The sequence below is a fragment of the Acanthisitta chloris genome, unplaced genomic scaffold (assembly GCF_000695815.1).
Source record: "Acanthisitta chloris isolate BGI_N310 unplaced genomic scaffold, ASM69581v1 scaffold9404, whole genome shotgun sequence".
NCBI lineage: Eukaryota > Metazoa > Chordata > Aves > Passeriformes > Acanthisittidae > Acanthisitta > Acanthisitta chloris.
In genome coordinates, this window is record NW_008669882.1 from 1 (window position 1) to 16182 (window position 16182).

Here is a 16182-nt window from a genome sequence, read left to right on the forward strand (position 1 = left end):
ACCGGTGTCTCCTGCAGCTCGGAGTAGGCAGCAGCGTGTAGGTCGTAATGTATTTATTAAGTAATGGCAGCAGGACGTGATTGTAGAATCATAGAATTTTAGGGGTTGGAGTGGACCTTAGAGGGCATCTAGTCTCAAACCCTGCCATGGGCAGGGACACCTCCCACCAGACCAGGCTGCTCAGGACTTCATTCAGCCTGGCCTTGAACAATGACAGGGCTGAAGTATCTACCTCCCTGAGCAACCTGTGCCAGTGTCTCACCACCCTCACAGGAAAAAAAAAATTTCCTAATATCTAACCTAAATTTCCTCTCTTTCAGTTTGTACCCATTGCCCCTTGTCCTGGCACTGCAACTCCTAACAAAGAGTTCCTCTCCAGCCTCCCTGTAGGCCCTTCAGATGCTGGAAGGTTGTTATGAGGTCTCCACTCAACCTTCTCCAGACTTAACAGACTTACAGAAGCTTAAAGACAGTTTTGTTTTTTCTTTAGTTACAGGCGCTGCTTCAGGCAATTACTTCTTTTTTTTCAAATTAGTTTTAAGAAAACCTCTTTGCTTTTCTCAAAAAAAGTATAACTTTCCGGATTTACTGGTTTGGAAATACTTAAGATAGGCTGATAGTTTGTAATGTGGAAACAAAGTGTTCATAGTTCCCCTTTTGTGTAATTATAATAGTGTTTATGTACAAATCTCCCAGAAATAGCTGACAGAATTTCAGGTTAACTTCTCAAAATGTGTATATCAAACTTCCGCTATGTTTTCAGTGGGATTTTTTGAGAGTCTTTGACCTTGGTGTTTCTACATACTAAATATTCCCATTGTTAATATAGCCCTATTAGTATGTAAATGTGTAATGTCCTTTTCAGAGCAGCTGCTGTAAGATTGAAAACTGCTGTCACCCTCATTTTAGAGGTTGGAGGACTAATAATAGAAAGGCTGACTAGCTGAGAAAACTTGAATATAGGTATCTCCAGTCCCAGGCAAGTTCCCAAACTGAAATAGTTAAATAGTTCTTCTCTTCTTGCCATGTACCTTTCTTGAATATTTTTCTGATTTTATCATAATATCTCACTGGCCTGAGGCATTTTTCAAGAAGGTGAGGGGAAAAGGGAGAAAGAGGACTGAAGGAGAATTTTAAGAATTTGGTGCTACAGTTTACATGTCTGAGAATGTCATGTTTAAGTACAAACCTTCTTACTCATAACATGAAACCAGAATTTGTTATCCTTCCACTGCTACTGTGTGAATACTGTTTGATATAATCTGGTTTTTTATCAGCACTACTGCTGAAACAAGTGCTTGGAAATTCTTGAACTTTCTTCAGATATGCTGCTATGTGAACTTAAGACTTTGAAGACAGATGAGTTCTTTATTTCTGCTGAGCTTAATGTATTGTTGTGAAAAACAAGCTGTATGCTTTTCAAAATGAAATAAAAGTAGTTTAGAGAAAGGTACCTGGATCTTAAATTTGAAATACAGTGTTTCAAATCCTTTTGGGATAATTGTTCCCACTAGGTAAAGTAGCCCCTACTTGGGAGAGAATTTGGTTGAATTGTGTAAAAGCCTTCTAAAAATGACTTTACAAAGTTAGTAGTTGTCTGATCTGCAGGCTAGAGCAAGTTCAAGAGGAGTTCCAGCCTACTGTGTGATGACTTCCTTCAGACCAAGCAAGAGTTCTACAAACTCACACTAGCTCTCTCATTAGCGCTTTAAAGTTTACAACTGCCTAGAGTTGTGAGTTTTTCCAACTTCTTAAGTTGTAAATTTTCTTGTCTTGCTTCTGCTGGACAAAACCAAGTATAAACCTGTGCTGAAGCATGTTCCAAATGGATGTCAGAATGCTGAGAATGGTGGAAGAAGAGTGGGACACAGTAAATTAGACTTTTTCAGGCAGTTTCTGAAGCAGCACTGAGCTGGAGATTCCTTAGGAGACAAGTGTGGTCATTGAGTGTGGCTGCTGTCCTGTAGCATAGTTATTTACAAGATTTTGGAAAACTTGATGTGAAATCAGAAGAGAAAAGAGATGGAGGGAGAAGAAAGAGAAATGCCTAAGTGTTCTGGGGATACAGGTACAATTTATGTAGAGAGTAGTACAATAGATGATATACCTTCTCTTCTTAACACACTGATTAATTCATGTGTTTCCTGGACTTGGGTTTTAATACCATCACAGTTTTGTATTATTACTGCCCTGTTGTCTCCAAGCTCTTTTAAGACCTGGGATTACTCATTGTGCTCTCTGCAATTATTTTGGAATATGAGCAACATACATGAAAGTATATAAATAAACTGCATAATATGGAAGATGGTTAGTTAGAAGCATGTAATTTCAGAAGAGTTGCTTGACCAAGATTGGTATCTTTCTACCATTTAGCCTTTGGCTACGTGACTACTGTGCATTGTGTCTAAATACAGACTAAATTATGCAGTATAAAAGTGCTATATTTCTTGTTTAATAGGTAGTTATTACAGTAAAGCAGTTGTCTTTAAACTGTAAAAACTTAGGGTGCTTATTTTCTGAGCATTTATTACTGTCTTGGATTTAGCTATATAAGTGAAAATTGTTTGGTATATATTTGGTCAAGGTTTCCAGACTTTGACGAGTACTGTGTAATGAGGTTCACATTTCCCATTCTTTGATGGTTAGACATGTTTGAACTTAGATGGAAAGGTTTTACCTGAAAATTTTCATGTGTTTCTCTGTTACTTTTAGCTATGCACATTTTTTTCCTAGGCATTCATTTATCTTCAAATTTTCTGAAGAACATTGTTTTTCAATCTTCTAATATTTCTCCATGAGATTTAGCTCTTAATCATAAATAGCATATGCAAAGCTGGGCAGATAAATTGTTTTATTATTTCCTTACGATGATGACACAATCAGTTTTTTCTCAAGTAACGTATGATGCAGCTTTTTGTACCAAATTTCACAGCAGATTATATATTGTACATATCTACTCACAGGTACTTTAGAAGCATTGGCTAAGATTGTATCATGCCTGGTACTAAGGCATTACAAATGTAGAATGAGACTGTCGTGTCATTTTTCTGGGAATTTTTTATTTATTTCTGAGGTACAAACACTAAAGGGTGACCAAACTAGACCCTGAACTGTATGAGTTCAGTTACTGTGTGTGCTTTCTCTTAATTTTTGTATTTCTCCGTGTGTCTTTTCCAAAACAACCACCTGAGGAAGCCTCAGTATTAGTGTTCACAAGACTGATACCATTCTGATGTGGATTTTAAAGAAGGCTCAGTTTGATAATCATGGTACCGAGACAGCAGAGGGTGGGCCTGCTTGGAAACAAGGTCTGTCCAGTACCTGGCACCTGTAGTGTTTTGGCACATCCTTAGTCAAGGTCATTTTTCGTCAGTCCTTCCCGGCTGGCAGTGGGCAGATGTAGAAATCTGAACCATGTTTTTCTATAGGCAATTTCACAACTACATGGAGCTGGAAGGATGTGGGGAATAATCTCTCTAGAAGCCATTGTTTCTTTAGAATGTGTCATCTTCTGGAAGATACATTATTCAAATAGAGAGGCACACTATGTTAAACAATACATGTTAGCATACACCTCTTTTTGGTAGGTTTTTTTTTCCTCTTAAGGTGAATAAGTACATCTTATTCCCTGCTTTAGCATCCAAATATTCCTAGTTGAGTGGAAAAGATTTAATTTGGAAATTGAGCCACAAACAATGGGAAGGCATTCAATAGTATGACTTCAACATGCAAATTGACCCAAGTTCAAACAGCTGTGATGTGATTCAGATTCATGTGATATGATATAAAGTAGCAACTGTGATCATAGTAGAAACTGTTCTGTTGGTTTACAAAGTCCTGGAAGATAAAAGAAGCCGATTTCCTTACACATGGCTGTATATCATGAAATCGTGGTCTTCAAATGTTTCTGTGACTCTACCGCAGTTTTGAATCAAATCATGCAGTCACGATGCCTTTCTTAATTCCTCCTCTCTTAGGATGTGAATAGTCTGCAATTCTGCTCTATATCCCACCTTCTCTTAGTCTGATGTTTATTAAGCACAGCTTTCTGTAGTGTGTGATTGGTATAATGCAGTGTACCTTCTGATAGAAAATGTTCTTGTTTTCTTGCTTTTAGGTAAAGGTAAGGCTTCAGCTTAACCTTCATGTGGTCTGTAACAGCAAGTTAGTTTTCAAAGTGATTGAAAAATACTTTTTCTTTAAATATGCACCCCAGCTTTTTGCTTGCTAATATTTTTAAGTCACAGGAATATGCTAACAACTTAAATTACTTCTGAATGGCACTGCGTCCATGGGCCTCAGCTCAATTTTAAGAACAAACCAAATGCTGAGATCAGCAATGTTCTTATGTTTGTGCATGTATCTGTGTCACTTTGAGCTAACACACTTCTGGGGGAGGAATTTGACCTGTAGGATATGTAGCTGGCAATGATGAATGAACGAGTCCTGCCTGAGGTTCTGAGTGAGTTTGCTTATAAACTCAGGAAGTGTTCGTGGGAGTGGCAGGCAGCAATGATGGGCCGAAAAGCCTTTCTTAGCACGGAGAAACACAAACACTTCGCAACTGCTGGCTACTGTTTCGCGAAGACAGCCTTCAGTAAATGTGCTTACCTTGGGGGAAGTTTGTGTTGGGGTTTTTTTCCCCTCTCCCACTTGTCTAATGTGGGGAAAATAGTGTGCATATAACCCAATATTTTGCTGATTTAACAGTTTGCACTTAGAAAGAAAGTCTGTTAAGATTAAGAGCTCTGTGACCCAGAATGAGTAATGACTGGCATAGCCAGAATGGTGAGAAGACTGGCACCTGCTCATTGTGTGTTTTGTTTGGGTTTTTCTGTTTTTATGGTTTTTTGCCTTGCCTCTTCATCCAGCTTCTCTGGGTAGTAGTGTGATTGATGTATGCTAGACTTTGAACAAGGTGAGACATGAAAACATAAATGCATTAAGATCTTTGAGATTAAGCTTGAGGAAATTATTACATACTTCAGTGTTTCTGAACTCATAATTCAGCCTCTTGAATCTAGATGTGTATGTTGAAGATGTCAGGATTTTGTCTAGAGCCTGTTGTTTGCTACTTGGTGGAGTATACTGGACAAGCAAAATCGTTTGATATGGTCTGAGCCCATGTTTCTACTTTTACTCACTAATGTTCATCAGGTAGCACTGGTGTAAGCACCTTTAGTTTGTTTGTTTCGTTAATGTGGCAGTAACATTTTCCGTGTTTTGGGAGAAATGCATAAAGGTGAAGGCTTTCATGCTGTATCAGCAAATAAATGGCTCATGCGACTTGATAATAGGGTAAATGCTGCAAAAGTAGGTGTGGGAAAGGACTATAATTAGTAAATACATGAACCTTGTTGAACCCACAGAAGAGGGTGGGATAGACCTACTTATTTTTATGTGGCAGGTTTGGGTGACTAAATGGCAGATGAGGACATTGTGTTCATAGGGACAGGACTGTGCTGCTTGAACTGAATTTGATTTCTTCACATTGGAAACGTCTCCCTTCTGAGGAAGAGGGGGGAGAGGGTGGGACTGAGTAATCTAATTAAACAATAGTCTGTGTAACACTGAGTCAATAGAGTCATATTTGGACTGATATAAATTTTTGAGTTCTATTCAAACACAAGTGCCACTGCATTTGGATTTGTTTTTATAAGCTGTAGGGAACATTCTGAATAACACATTTGTATTTGAGACAGCTTTGCATCTTTCTGGCCATCTGCAATTACTGTGTTCAGTAGTTTGTGGTTTGGACTGCCTTAAGATTGGAGTACACTGTCAGGGCAGTGGAGTTGCTTAATGCTTTTTACAATGCCAAGTAGTACTGGAGAGAGTATAATTGTCAGAGCTGATATTCATAGAACAGAAACTTCTCAGACTTTTACCAAACCCAAAGATTTACACAGGGAAGATGGATTCACTGTTCTTCACTTTTGTTTCGTTTGCTTGGTGGGTTTTTTGCCTTTGTCTGGGCGTCTGTTTTTTCAGATATGTAACTCTGGTGCCTTAAGATTAAAAGAATGCACATATAAAAGTAAAGTATTTACTCTGCCTTTTTTTTTGTTGCCACATCTGTGAAGAGATTTGGTGGAAAATCAAAACTTCCAGGCATGAGACTGTCAGAGGGAGAACATGTCTGAAGAATTAGGAGAGCTTAGAAATGGTTTCAAGGTCTAGGATTGTTAAAATAAGCTGTGTAATATGTGCAAAAATATACATTCCAAATAAATGCTTTCAGTAATATAGATTTGGAAGTGCTTTTGAATCTATTAGCTGTCTGTACAGTTGGACATCTTCATCATATAGAAAATGCCTAATAAAACAATGACTTCAGTTGCTGCTCCCAGCATCCATGCCAATAAGTATCCAGCACGTAGAACTATTGCTCAGAATGTTCATTAGAGCATTGTTATTTGAATTTCGATCTGAATGTATTTTTTAAGTTTTGTAGCCTATCTTTGGGCAGTAACAAAGTAAACTACACTTAAGTGCAATCTTTATAAATGCAACAAGCTTTCTTTCATATTTTGGCATATAAATAGGTGGCATAGCCAGTAGAAAAATGAGAAATAAAAACAGTTTGGGGAAAGAACAATTAAAAAATGTACTCCCTTTCCTTTATTGTTCCATGTCTGTTCTGTATTTCTTTTTCTTTGGATAAATGTATAGGTGAATAATCATACTGAGATGTCTTAGATCTTACATCTGTTAGGAAGGCCAAATAACTATTACTATCCAATACTGGATATTTGATGTAGTCTTATGTTGTATATGTATGATATACTTATATATCTCAGAGGTCATTTCTGCTGTTGGATCTTTATAAAGACATTCTGTGACTGCTGCACTTCCCTATCATGCCTTATATATAGTAGATGCCATTATTATAAGCTGAAATAAGTAGTCAAAACATTCTAATATAGCCAGATTCCTAAAAGACCTCAGAGTACAGTTTGGAGGCTACAGTTCTTTTGAATCATGCTAAAAACCTCTGGGAAGATAAAATCACCAGATGAGTATAAATCATGTGAAATACTAAAACTCCTTGCAAAGAGGGGGTGGGGGGTAGACCCTTGTGTGTGTAGTCCATGACTTGTCACTAGATGTGACAGTAGGTAATTACTGTGTGACTAAAAAACTAAATAGGACAGGGGAAAAAGTAAAGTTTAACTAGTGGCAAATGAATCGTAGTCATCACTGTGAGGAGATCAGGGAAACTTTTTACTGATTTTACATTCCTCACCACTGCCATTGTACTTCTACAAACAGGAAAATGAAATGTAGGCTAAACCCCATTCACAATTGTATTAGTGTCTGTATTTTGTGTTTAAGATCTCTTTATATCTCAATTTTTATATATATATATATGAAAATATATATATATATATGAAAGAAGTATATTATTATTGTTACTATACTAGAGATTACTTAGATAAGACTATATTCTTACAATAGTGTAAGCATTTTGTACATGTGTATGTATACACAGTGCAGTTGATTGTACATAAATACAGAGCATCCATTTTCAGTTCCACTGTTTTTGAGATAAGGTCAAAGAGCAATGTAGAAATCAGTGATGAAAATGAGACAAAATCCTCAATTTGACAGAAGTTAAGAAGTCTGAGAAGGTGTTCAGGGACTGTAAGAAAAAAAGAGTGAGGGTGAAAGAAATTCTTTCATAGTGTAAGAGCAGGATGCCTTTAATTCTGAAAAACAATAGTTTTGAAGTTGATACAAGGGAAATGTATTTATCAGTACATTGACATAACATCTAGAATTTTCTTTTTAAGAGATCCTGAAGTTTAAAAGCTTAATGGGATTTAAAATCTGAAGAATTCATATGACTGCCCTTCTTTCATAAGCCGACTACTTACTTGAGAGTAACAAATAGCCTCTGTAGTCTCTGCACTAGATTTAGTTGCTCATTCTTTGAAAGAGCTTGTGTTTGGGTTCACTGTCAAGTATCTGGACTGGGCCTCATTGAAGGGACAATTTAATGACTCTGAAATCAAGTTTGCTGGATTTTGACTTCATGCAAAAACATTTTTACACACAGAATAATTTTATGAGAAATCATAGAGATTTAAAATATTATTTGAGGTAGTTCATAGGTGGTTGTGGATTATGTGCTTTGACTAAAGGCAAAAGAAAACATTCATCAAATTTCTAATTATGCTCTTGGTTCTGCTTATTGACCAGCTTCTCTAATCGTGTGTCTGTATCATATTAAGTGTAGAAATAATAATTCTGGTGCTTTTTGCAGATGTTAATATGTAAGATCTTGTGTTCATACAGAAAACTGTTTTGTACCAATCTGTGAGATCATTGCTGTAGAAGAAACTGAAGTTAACAAGAAACAGCGTAACATTGGCAGATGGCAAAAAATGACAAAGCTAAATGCTTTCACAGGTAAGGCGAATAGCTTTGGATGCTTGTGCTAATTACTGTGCCGAAGGTAATTTAAGGCAGACTCTAAAGGAATCTTCAGTTTGGGGTTTTTTTTTAAATGATGTATTTGAAAAAACATAAATGCCCCCCCCCCAAAAAAAAAAAAAAAACCACAAAAGGAACCCAACCAAAAGCCCCACAAAAATGAAAGAACCCCCACCAAAAATCTGTCAGTTTACATTTAAAGATCCTTATTTTGAAAAATAAACCCCTTCCTTTAAGAATACATGATGTGGTGAGTTACTTAATGAAGTCTGAACTAATGTCTTGTATTTCTGCTGCTGAAGGACTCTGCTGCAGGACATTTGCTTTCTATTACTTGACTAGAAAGTCAAGAGAGGCTGAGAAAAACAGGTCCTAAATGTTTGGGGGTTTTTTAAATTATCCCTCCCTAACCATCAGAATGTGTGCATATAAAGATTCTTTGTATTACGGACTGCATTCTTCAGACAAAGTGCCAGAAATAAATGTCCATTGTGCTGGGAAAAGAGTGGTGGATTTTATGTTGTGGAGTACTTTCCTCACATTTAGTCCTCCAGTAATAGTGATCGGAGGGGTGAAGGTACTTGTCTCACCAGCCTAGTTCTTACTGCCAAAGAAAACTAAATGTTTTTTCTCAAATTTCAGCTTTATGAAATTAAATTCACCCTGTTGGTTCCATGGGACCTGATGTCAGAGTTTGGCTTATCTTTTTAAGCTTTTGGCATTTTATATTATGTAGACACTGTAGATTTTAATGCCGATAAAATAGCATAAGCTCAGTCAACTTTTGTCTATAATAAGTTTATGAAAAGTGGCTTGTGTTTGGTTTAAAAAATCATCTCGTTTTGGATGTCTGCTATAAGTTAATGACTTAGGACAAGTGTTTTCATTTATGTTTTCATTTGGACCTTTTCTGCATGTCCTGTTCACACTCTGAATGCTTCTGTCATTTGCAGAAATGTGTAGTGGAGGTTAATTATCACTTTTTTCAAAAGGTCAGTATTTTGGAGATATTTCTAAAATGCACTTGTCATTTCACAGAACTGTCTCATTATACCTGTTCTTTTTATTTTTTCTTCTTTTTTTTTTAATGTAAAGTCTATTATGTGAAGAAAGCCCGAAGTCACCGCTGGCGGTGCAGTGATGTGACCTTCTGGTGTGTTGATGAGCACTTATGTAATCAGTGGATACAGGCACTGAAAGAATTACTTGAAATGCAGAGTAAGTTTAAATAAACTATGAACATTTGCACCATCAGTTTGCAGGCTTGTACATCAATCAATATTATTTTGCTGTGTCTGCTTTTTTGAACTCTTCAGAGCAGCTAATGTTCAAAAATCGAGGGAGCCAAGAGCTCAAGTGTCGCCTTGCTGCTACTTTTGTATCTTACAAGTTAACTAAGTTGTACTGAGTCCTTTAACCAGTCGGGACCGTAGGTGTTACATAATTTTGCCCAGATGTAAATATTTTCACAAAATAGGGACACTTTAGGAACTTAGCAGAGGCTTTAGATTACTGTAGCGGTGGAGAAAGTAAAGGGCAGGTATAAACTCAGAGATTTGAGGTACTCTAGTGGTTTGAGGTCAAGGATTGTAGGAATTGTAAGATTTATGGGTGGCTTTTTTGTGTGTCTGTCTCACCTTTCCAGTCTCTCTCATCAACAAAATGTGCCTTATGTAGTAAGAGCTCCCATGAATCATTTCTGAGCCTCTTGGACATCTACTTCTTGGAAGGTTAAAAGCAGTTTTTTAGGAGTTATTCCTGAAAGAGATACCTTAATAGATGTCAGGGAGCAGCAGGACCCGATTAACTGCATGACAAAATGGAGTTATGGATGTCCAGGATTACCATAGCACAGGCAGTGCCTTCACTGACCAGGGTGCAGTCCCACTGTATCTGAGCAGAGTGGGCAGAACAGGGATGGTGATAGAAGCAGTTCTGATTTACAGCCCAGGTGAGATAAAGTAATTGGGTCCATCCAGGGAGGCCAGAGCAAAGCAGCTGGAGACAGGACTGGAGATAAGCTACCTACGGCGTGGGTCTGAGGACTATCAGAGAATCAGAGCTGGGAAAGGGGTTGGATACAAATACACCTATGCTGTAACTCAAGCGAGTACTTAAGGCTCACAGAATAAAAATGGGTATTTAGCAAAAACTGTTGTTCTGAACAGGCAGTGGAGGTGTGCATCTTAATGCTTTTCTTTTGTATACATTACACAAGGTGTCTGTCATTTTCAAACAGCAGGGTTTGTGCACCCATTGAGTACACCTGTAAGAAGTGTGGCCTGAGCAGTCAACTTTGAGTGCAGTTGTTCATTCTATTGATAACAAACGATTTCAGAAAAGGGAACAGGTTCTCAGGGTGAATAGTGCTGTGAATGTGTGGCAGATTTAAACCATTCAAAGATTCTGGCTTGAGTGGATTTATTATAAAAGTCTTCTGATCTAATAACTGTTTATTCTTTCCTTTTAAAATAATAATTTGGAGTGCCATCTGAGCAAGTGTGGATGTTAGAAGTTCTAGGTGCAGCCAGCATTACTATTTTGTATATCTGTTAGTACAGAGGTGTAATAATTGTTTTCACTGCCACTACCAATGTAAATCCATAGCTATTTGGACAAACTTGAGATGATAGTATCAAAGGTGGTTTAGGGTGGGAGGGAAGAGGTTACCCTGTAGGGCAAATACTTGCTGTGCAGCATGTAGTTTTGTGAGCTATTCTTATTGTGACTTGATCACAGAGAAGAAATGCATTTTCACTATGTTATTAAAGCAAAAGGATTGTTTAAATAAATTAATCTAAAAGTATTTCTAAGTATGCTTCACTCACAAGTGCCTTTCTTATTGCTGCCTTATTAGTCTTGTATGCCTGTGATACTATGTAATTTAGTGGGAAGGTGCTGCAAGAATGATGTGTAAGAATATGAGATACATAGTCAGAAGAAATTATTCTGAATTCACCTGCTGTCTTGTTACCAATTTGTTCAATACTGACAGAATCCTCAGTGTAATGAAGAGGAGAGATGAAGCAGTTTGTATAGCTCTTTGGTAAAGAATTGTAAGAGTTAATCAAGAGTTATAAGTCTTTTATGCTGTGTTCACTTTGATTTTAATAGGTTTGATTTTGTATGGCTTGTTGAATTTTTGATTTGTGTACAAAAGCAATATACTATAGTATTTTTCCTTATTGCAGAGTCTAGACCAAAGCAGTTGCTTGTGTATATTAATCCCTATGGAGGAAAACGACAAGGGAAGAGGATTTATGAACAGAAAGTTGCTCCACTCTTCAGTCTGGCTTCTATATCCACTGATGTTGTTGGTGAGTAATGACTGTTTTAATTTCTTAATAGACACAGTATGAACTCTTTAAAACATCTCTGAGTAGCTAAAGTCCTTTCTGTTACTTACCTTTTCTTACTGAGGAAATGGAGTGGTAGAAAGAGACTGTATTCTATTTAAAGCATAGGTAGACAGATAAATGGCAACCTTATGTCAATTTTCTGCTTACTAAATTAAAACTTCCACTACTTCTGAGCTACTTGAGCTCTTAATTTATAAGATACTGCCTTTCTTCTCTTTTCCAGTTTTACTCTAAAACCAGTTGTTCATTTTTTCAACTTTTAATGAAATATTTTTCCTGTATGTACTGCAGCATGTCTCTTCCAGTTCTTTCCCTGACAAAAGTCTTTTGAAACACATGTTAGAGGCAGCCTGTTTTATGATAACATTTGTAATAGAATCATGGTTATTAAGTAGTTCATTTTTATAGTTGTACATTATATGCAGTTTTATAGTAGTATTTTTAATAATAAATTTTAATTTGTTTCTGTCTTCATAGTAACTGAACATGCTAACCATGCTAAGGACAATTTATTTGAAGTCAATATTTATAAATATGATGGGTAAGTAACTTCCCTTTTTTCATTTGATTCTTTTCAAGCTGATATATTATATAATCTGTCTCTTCTTGTCTTGTATTTAAAATAGTAGCCCTCATTGCTGATTTATTTATTGCAGTAGCTGAAAGTCCTGGGGCATGTTCCTTTCCATAGGAGATCCACATTTAGGAGTGCCAAAGGGAAACAACTGTTTCAGTAAACTTGTTCAATACAAAATATATTCAAGTGTAGTGTAACAGTGTTTGCATGAGGTTTGTGTTCAAAAGATGAATGTAAGAATAATTCTGCTCAGTTGAGCATTCTATGATAGCTTGAAAGCTACCCTGAAATGTTTTGTGATCTTGACATACACACAGGTCCAGAACACTGCATCAGTGGCATTCAGCCTGTGTGGGAAAAAAACTTGAACTGTTTAGAAACGTTTCAGGTAGTTCCTCTTGCTATGTATCACTGTTCAATAATGGCTGCATCATTTGACTTTATTTGCATTTGTTCCGTTGTGGAGTTACTGTTTTAAAATAAGAGCTGACTGTGGCTAGTCGTTTCTGTTTCGAGTTCATGAAACAAGTTGTGTGACTGGAAGGTCATGAAAATGTATGCAAAACCTGTGCAGATAAACTCTGATAGCTACAGTCATCTAAAATAGTATCTTGTGCTTGTTGACAGGCACATTTAAACTGGTAAGCTGCAAAAATAAAATACATTTTGTGTTTTCAGAGTCCTTTTGCTAAGGGACCAGATCTGTATACACTGTGTGTGTCACATTAGGATATGATGTTGAGAAATTGGGGTAATAAGAAGCTGCATTCATAGGTTGAGTTCCTAGACATCACCTGCTTTAAAATGAGTTACCTTTAAGCAGTTTTGTCTATACTGGGATTTTTCATTATTTTTCAAAAGTGCAAGGGAGAGGAACTAGAATACTAGAATAAAACTAGTTAGTTAAGATTTTTCCTTTCCATTTAACTTGTGATTTAAAATAAATATAGTGATGGTAGATGAAAATCCAGTACAGGGCAGACAGAGAGGCAAGTGAGCCCATATCCACTCCTAGTAAATTGTTTTTTACAGCAAGTGGCAATGACCAATTGTAGTGCTATCTGATGTGGTTTTGGTAGTTTCAAAGTCTCTTACTGTAGAGTTATTTTTTGGGGCTTTTTGTGATTTGTTTTGTTTGTTGTTGTGGGGTTTTGGTTGGTTTTTTTGTTTTTTCCTTCTAACATGCCAAGATAAACAAATGGCCAGAAAACTGCATCTTTTTATGATCATGTGATTGTTTTGTGCCCAGGCTGGTCCTAAATAGCAGTTGTCTTGGGAACTGCAGCCTTTCTTTGTAGGCCTGATTTTTGTTCATTATGTACAAATATTTTTCTGTTGTCAACAATGATGTTAGGAAGGAGTTGTTGCATTAAAACTTCATTTTAAATAAGAGATCATGTGGTCATCTATAAGACTTTTTTTTAAATGGTTAAACCACATAAATGTGTGTGTTTCTTGAAGTTTGATTGACTTTTCCCACATGCAGCAGAAAGTTCTTTGGATTAGATTACATCCAGTTGTTGTTCAGCTGTCCTCTTAGATTGGTTCTGATGAGTGGCTTTTCCTTCATTCAGTGAAAAATTTCTCCATTTAGTCTCCAGATTCCCTATTTGGCAAAGCTGTAGCTGCAGTTCTGCAACTAGATATACGATTCTTAATGATAATTGCTTCACTGTTTTTCAAATGTTTTTACTTGAGAGAGTTTATTTAAACCTCTTGTGTGTGTTTCTTGTTTGTTCTTCCCATCTCCCCTTATAGCAATTTCTTATGGTGAGTGTACTAACCTATTAGCTCAGTGACAGAACAGCTTCTCTTTAAGCAGTTACTTAAAATAGTCATTTGGTTACAATATAGCACATTTTTGTACATCATTGTGCAGAACAATTAGAGCACACTGTAATACGGTGCAGGTAATAACCATGTTTAAAGTAAGTGACATGTATCACTATGGTTTCTTATCCATATGCCTGTTGCACAAGTCTTTGTGAAACTGTTTCTGGTTGGTTTATTTTCCTAGTTACTGAATTAGTACATGGAATGGTTGAGATTGGAATGGTCCATAGTTCTTTTAAAAACTCATTTGTCTTGTGGATTAGCTTCTCCTGAACTCCTCTGTTTACTGTTATCACCTATGTAAGAAGTGAATTGCTAGTCCATTAAAGAATAAATCCCAAATGTAAGAATCACTCTAAGATCCCTTTCAGACAGTCTTCATTAGGGGCCTTCACACATTCATCTCTCACATGTGTAACTTGTGCATTGGTCATCTGATGTTTGCAGTGAATTTGTTCATGCTGTTATTGGGTGTGTGAACATATTCAGCTAACAATATTTACCCTTGATAGGTATAGCCATTCATATTATTGTCATGTCTCAGCCTGGATATAGTATTTGTTATAGTACCTGATCACAGGGCTGGAGCACCTCTCCTGTGAACACAGGCTCAGAGAGCTGGGGCTGTTCAGCCTGGAGAAGAGAAGGCTCTGAGGAGACCTTATTGCAGCCTGCCCCCCTGAAAAGGAAGCTTGCAGGGAGGTGGAGAGGGACTTCTGGTAAGGGCATGTAGTATTAAGACTGTTTGCCCCATTCATGAAAAAACGACTGGTTTTTCATACTTTCATTTTGCTGAAAATACAGTAATAGCTAAATTTAATTTAATTTTTAAAATGTGATTATTTATCTTAAAAGTTAGATAAATTAACTTGAACTAAGGGCTTGTTCTGCAATATCTGTTGCTGACTATGTGAAAGAGTAAATATTATTTATGAGTTGGAAATCATTGCTATAGGTAAGAGCAAACATTTCTAAACTTGTATGCTGGGGACTACAGAAATGTAAATTTAGATTTCTCATGTCTGTTTGAATTAGTTTTTCAGTTGAAGAATGTTTATGCTTTTAGAGTTCAGGGTGTGCATTTGATTATTGTTCATAAAATGTATACTGCTGTAAAATAGTCTTTTACTTCCTAGTATTTGCTTGGCTGTGGACTCTGCTGAGCTTTAACGTATTGAGGATCTGTGTAGCTGCTGTACCAGCTCTGACCTGAATTAAATTTGCAAAGCACAGTTTTGCATCTGGTAACATTTAGAACTCTGTTTCATTATGAATGGTTATGTAGATACACATGACTTCTGTCTGCTTGTTGGGCTCTCACCATGTTCAAAAGAGCATGCAGGCATGCACTTCTGTTTTTTGGCTTTCAGATAATGTGTATCCCTCTTAAATTAATAGTGTAAAATATACTTCTGCCTGAAGTGGCAAATATTAGCTCACTTTTCCCTTTCTAGTAAAGGCACACTACTTTCATTCTATTTGCTTAGAAAGCTGTATGTACAGTCCTGTTCAGTGTTCTCTTTGTATAGTGAAACTCCACCGATATTTGTCTGTCTGCACACAGCAGTAGAGGATAAAGATTTTTTTAGGTTGCATTCCAGCTTTTTTCCTAACATTACAGATACGTCTAGGTGCATTTGCTATTGTGTAGCTTGAAAAAAAATTTCTGCTTTTTGTTAATTGCCAAGTTGACTGTGGGCTACTATATTCTGTAAAAATGGAGGAGGAGAACAGAACAACTATATTTGATGTGCCCAGTGCATGCCCTAAGTAGAACACTTGCTGTGTTGTTTATTGACCGTTAGTGTGCATTCTAATTTGTGTTTCCTGGCAGTGTTGTTTGTGTTGGTGGGGACGGCATGTTCAGTGAAGTGATGCATGGTCTCATTGGAAGAATGCAGAAGGACTCTGGCATAGACCAAAATAATCCCAAAGCATCGTTAGTCCAGTGCAATATAAGGATTGGCATAATTCCTG

General features: G+C 36.8%; 1 protein-coding gene across 1 annotated transcript in view; it reads left to right on the plus strand.

The window, feature by feature from the left end:
* Positions 1 to 8298: 8298 nt before the first annotated feature.
* The window catches only part of CERK (ceramide kinase), a gene marked incomplete at its 5' end in the record, with an annotated part of 30583 nt that continues 22699 nt past the window's right edge, over positions 8299 to 16182 (plus strand). Inside the window, 5 exons of the mRNA XM_009073483.1 lie at positions 8299 to 8412; positions 9532 to 9654; positions 11628 to 11753; positions 12273 to 12336; positions 16040 to 16182. Of these exons, the coding sequence (XP_009071731.1) occupies positions 8299 to 8412; positions 9532 to 9654; positions 11628 to 11753; positions 12273 to 12336; positions 16040 to 16182 (570 nt within the window). The remainder of the gene's footprint in view (positions 8413 to 9531; positions 9655 to 11627; positions 11754 to 12272; positions 12337 to 16039) is intronic.